The sequence below is a fragment of the Limulus polyphemus genome, unplaced genomic scaffold (genome assembly GCF_000517525.1).
Source record: "Limulus polyphemus unplaced genomic scaffold, Limulus_polyphemus-2.1.2 Scaffold38, whole genome shotgun sequence".
Taxonomy (NCBI): Eukaryota; Metazoa; Arthropoda; class Merostomata; order Xiphosura; family Limulidae; genus Limulus; species Limulus polyphemus.
Window position 1 is genome coordinate 468,002 of NW_013665648.1, and position 4,777 is coordinate 472,778.

At 36.7% G+C, this 4,777-nt stretch overlaps 1 protein-coding gene across 2 annotated transcripts in view; it reads left to right on the forward strand.

Moving 5' to 3' along the window:
* LOC106461373 (CUGBP Elav-like family member 2) overlaps positions 1–4,777 on the forward strand; it is a 166,239-nt gene that overhangs the window by 108,602 nt on the left and 52,860 nt on the right. For both annotated transcript variants that reach the window (XM_022388480.1, XM_013921194.2), the window contains exon 4: positions 2,607–2,732. In XM_022388480.1, the coding sequence (XP_022244188.1) occupies positions 2,607–2,732 (126 nt within the window). The remainder of the gene's footprint in view (positions 1–2,606; positions 2,733–4,777) is intronic.

Genomic DNA, 4,777 nt, shown 5'->3' on the forward strand with positions numbered 1-4,777 from the left:
TACTGATCATCAAAGAATTTAGTTGAAAGTTCTGTCATGACGACATACTGCATTAAAATGTATTCTATACTGTTTTACCCTATTTAATTCAATGCTCTAAAATTATTCAGGATCATTTACTAAGCACGTGGTACTTAAATTACTTAAGAGTCAGTTGTTGATATTCGAAAAAAAAATATTATGTAAAACTAACTTATAAATCTGTATAGATAAGCAAATAATTTTCAGCTTAAACAGGCATGGTACGAACTTTATATCCGTAATGGTCGAGCTTGTTGTGTGAATTGTAAAGTAAAAATAGAAAATCATGGCCACGTGGTTAGAGCGCTCGACTCGCAATCTGCGGGTCGCCGGTTCGGATCCCCGTCCCACTAAACATACTCGCCCTTTTAGACGTTATAATGTGACGATCAATCCCACTCTTCGTTGGTAAAAAAGTAGCCCAAGAGTTGGCGGTGGGTTGTGATGACCAGCTGCCTTCCATCTAGTTTTTCACTGCTAAATTAGGGACGGCTAGCGCAGATAGTTCTCGTGCAGCTTTGCGCGAAATTCAAACCAAGCTTGATTTTTGGAGTGGGTGGTTTCCTTTAATAGCAGGTTTTCATCGAAAACGTAATTGAAGTTTCTAAACTGCAAAAAGTCTAAATCACGAGAAAGGTTTTTATTAGTGCGGTTAAATTCAAGAATAGCGGATATCCAATTTACAAGAAAATTAATGAAATTATTCTTGACTCAATAATTACGTCCTACAAACTCTAATGTCATTATATTTTATACAACAGTCGTGACGAGAAGCATAAAAATAACCTTTGTCTCCGATCAGCGAAAAGGTTTTGTTTGTTTGTTTGTTTTTGAATTTCGCGCAAAGCTACACGAGGGCTATCTGCGCTAGCCGTCCCTAATTTAGCAGTGTAAGACTAGAGGGAAGGCAGCTAGTCATCACCACCCACCGCCAACTCTTGGGCTACCCTTTTACCAACGAATAGTGGGATTGACCGTCACAGTATAACGCCCCCACGGCTGAAAGAGCGAGCATGTTTGGTGTGACGGGGATTCGAAACCGCGACCCTCAGATTACGAGTCGAGTGCCCTAACCACCTGGCCATGCCGGGGGAGGGATAATGGCGAGAAAATCCAAAGCCAAATTACTAACACTATATTCACAGGAGTTTCAAATGTGTCCCGTTATAATAACCTCTATAAACTGTTAGTAAGAGCCTAATCCCTGTCTTATTAATAATAATTACTGAAGTGAACACATACATACAATTGAAGTAACAACTACTAATGTACCTTTTCGCTGGAACGCAAGATTATTTGCTCAGGTTCATACGAATACAATGGAAACACAAAAAGTTTTAATAACAGAAAAGGTGCCTGATAGAAGACATAGTACTAGTACTGCTTTTATATTCAGGCCCGCGCAAAGCTGGTAATAGGCCCAGGCCAGATGGAAAATGTAGGCCCCATTTCAAACTGCTCATTAAGTATTTTTGTAATCAGTGCTAAATACATATGATTTATGTATGGGTAAATACAGTGAGTGTACATGATGAACTTACAAGCAACAGAAACGAATAAAAGAACTAGAACGATTTATAAAAAAAGGTAATGGCAAGCAATTTTATTCAAAATGTATATAAGACAATAGAGTAGAGTACTGTAATAAGAAGCAGTAAATACAATAGTACATCCATGTTTATTATGTATTCGGGAGTAGGCCCCCTCAAAATCGTAGGCCCATGCAACCTGCCCCCCCTCAACCCCCCTCTGTTCTGGCCTGTTTATAGCAGCGATGTACAAGTTCTCGTTTTTAACACTGTCAGGTCCTTAAGCTCATGATACAATCTCCCTATCGGGAACACCATTTTGCAGGCATATGCAATCAGAAAAAAATCTTTAATTTGTTTATGTGAAAGATATTAAATGTTTGAAAAACATAAACGGATGAATATGAATAATTGAACTGACCTCTCCCCATATGATTCAGCAAAAGAAAATCCCCCCAAATCTTAAATTGGTCAAATTTTACGATGTCTTATAAAGTATGTAGCACATGTGTTTTACATATGGAATTGCTCCGTACACATTCATGAAATAGTTTACACAATGATGTAGTATAAATCTGGTCTCGATCAATTTGTGTTAACACAACTGTCTTCTAAACACTATTAAACCATTATGTTTTTTAAAAAATAACTCTATTGCTTTTAACTTTCATTTCCCGTAAGTCTAAATGTTTTCAAATTGAATATAATCCGTGGTTTTTCTTTTATATAAACAAGATATCAACAATATGTGAGTTTCTTTCTCCACCCCCCCACCACCCCCAATATCCTGTGATGTCTATAAATCGTCCAGATCTTGTGGAAGTTATCTTATAAAATTCTGTTTTAATAACCATTAACCATTTTCGTTTGAATATTAACCAACTGCATTTTTTTTCTCCTCCTATATTATTTGTTTTTCAATTGATTGTCCATCAAAAATACGATTACAAGAACAAAGTAATGGCTTGTAATAAAAAACAACATCTGTCACCTTTTTGCCACTAAATGTTTTGTGGCTAAATTAATATTTTATCGCTGTTTAACTTCCTGTTGCAGAAAGAAAACTCTTCATTGGAATGCTGTCCAAGAAATTAAACGAAAACGACGTCAGACTGATGTTCTCGCCCTTTGGTTTTATTAAGGAGTGTACTGTACTCAGGGACGCTAACGGACAGAGCAAAGGTAATTGTTTGTTTTAGAAATGTTCGTGGAACTATATTAAACAGGAAGTTTTTTGTAATAAAATGTTTTAAAACACCTTTCTTTTGAAGACATACGACAAAACAATTTGAACCAATATGATAACATGTCACGATAGAATGTCAAATACCATTAAAAAGCAGGTTTTTAACAAATTCATAGTTTCCTTCTGGAAACATAGCTAAAACTTTCTTGTGTACCTTACATTGCTCCGTGGTTAGCGTGCCGGGCTGCGTATCGGAAAGTCCATACTACGAGGTTGCTTTTCAGCTAAGAGTAGCTGCTTAAGTAATGAGTGCTGTTGACTGGTTGCCCTCTATCTGGTCAGTAATTCTAACTTACTGACAGCTATGCCTGAATGTTGGGGTCTTTGAACTAACAATTGACTCATGTGTATAAAGGCGCTGTTAAGGTTGAAATAATAAAATACTTACGTTACTACTGTAAACACTTTCACCTCTCATTAGTTAGAAACTAAAATCAACGACATTTATTTTAAGTCGTTGTGATTTACGTAATTTCATCAAAACATAGCCTCAATGGTGTTATAAACATTTTACTAGGTTTGTTTAAGTATTTTATTTTATGAATACGTTCTTGAATAAAATCCCTTTTAAAGAGTAGCTGTTTTTTGTAATGGAGTGTAGCAAACTTTTATTCCTTACCATTCTCAAAGAAACTGTTAATAAGGCATTCACTGTCTAAAATGTAGTTTAAACACCCAAAATATGTACTAGACGAGAAGGAAAGCAGTAGGAAACAAAACCCACTACAAGCTCTTGGGCTACTACTGTCTGAATAAATAGTGGGATTTGACTGTCACTCTTATAGCGGACCCTCGATCTCAACCTGCAAAACGCAGTTTTGCGCCAATGGATCACGAACCATGAAGCCTCAGATTCACAGTCCGATTACGTTAACCGCTTACAGTTGGCTTCGCCTAACCCACTGAGGCTTTGGCTCAGAATAAATGTGAAGTATCCAAGAAAATTATTTTAATCTTGCTGGTTCTCCAAATTGTTTCGAACTTAACACTTTATAGATTTCTCTGGATAATTTCAATGACGAAGATAATCATATTGTATCTTTTCAGTATTGTTTGAGTGTGTTGTTTATGAAGGTGTATAACTGCAGAAAGCTTCTACAAATGACGCTTTACCGCTGATAAATACTACAATATTACAATCCGACAATTAAAGGAACCAACTACTCTTCTTCTTCAAATCGATTGTTGCGGTGTAAGTATGTAATCTGAATCTAATTTAAACCTTTTTTGATAAAAATTAGCATATGGTACATTAACGATGTACATCTATCTATTTAAAGAGTATGAAGAGTTAATAACGTTAGAAAAACAATATTTCAATCTTCAATTGTTTGGGCGTGGCCCACGCAGTGGAATACTCCTATATGCGTGAGTACAATGAAACACTTTTTGAGCCGTTAAATATATTTAAGAATACCTTCGTATCAAATGCGAAGAAAGCATCTGGAACATGCAATAAATACCCAATTGAATAAAACGATTTTTGGAAAAGAAACTAGCTCAACTTTACCACTGTTATTACTTCACGTCACTGAGTGACACGGGAAGTAAGTATTAACACTTGATACAAATTATATGATCTTCGTGCTCTGCCCACTGCGGATATCGAAACCCGATTTTTTTTAGAATTATAACTCACCCACATGAGGGATGTATGGGTGAGTAACACGATCCCATAAAGAACTGCGCTTTTTAATTTAAATTTCACTATCGCGTCAACGAGACGAGCATGACCTAGGGATTAGCATATTCGGCCTGCGAATCTGAGGGTTCATGGTTCGCGTCCCCTTTGCGCAGTAATGTTGTATTATATTTGAAGTCAATACTTATGTTCCCTGTTATCAAGCATATTGTTCTCCAAAGAGTTGTTCAAACTCCAATCGCCAATGAATAGCTGAGTTAAATCCCTTTTGTTTATGCCATGCGTCCAAAACTTAGAGGCCCGGCATGGCCAGGGTGGTTAGGGCGCTCGACTCACAAT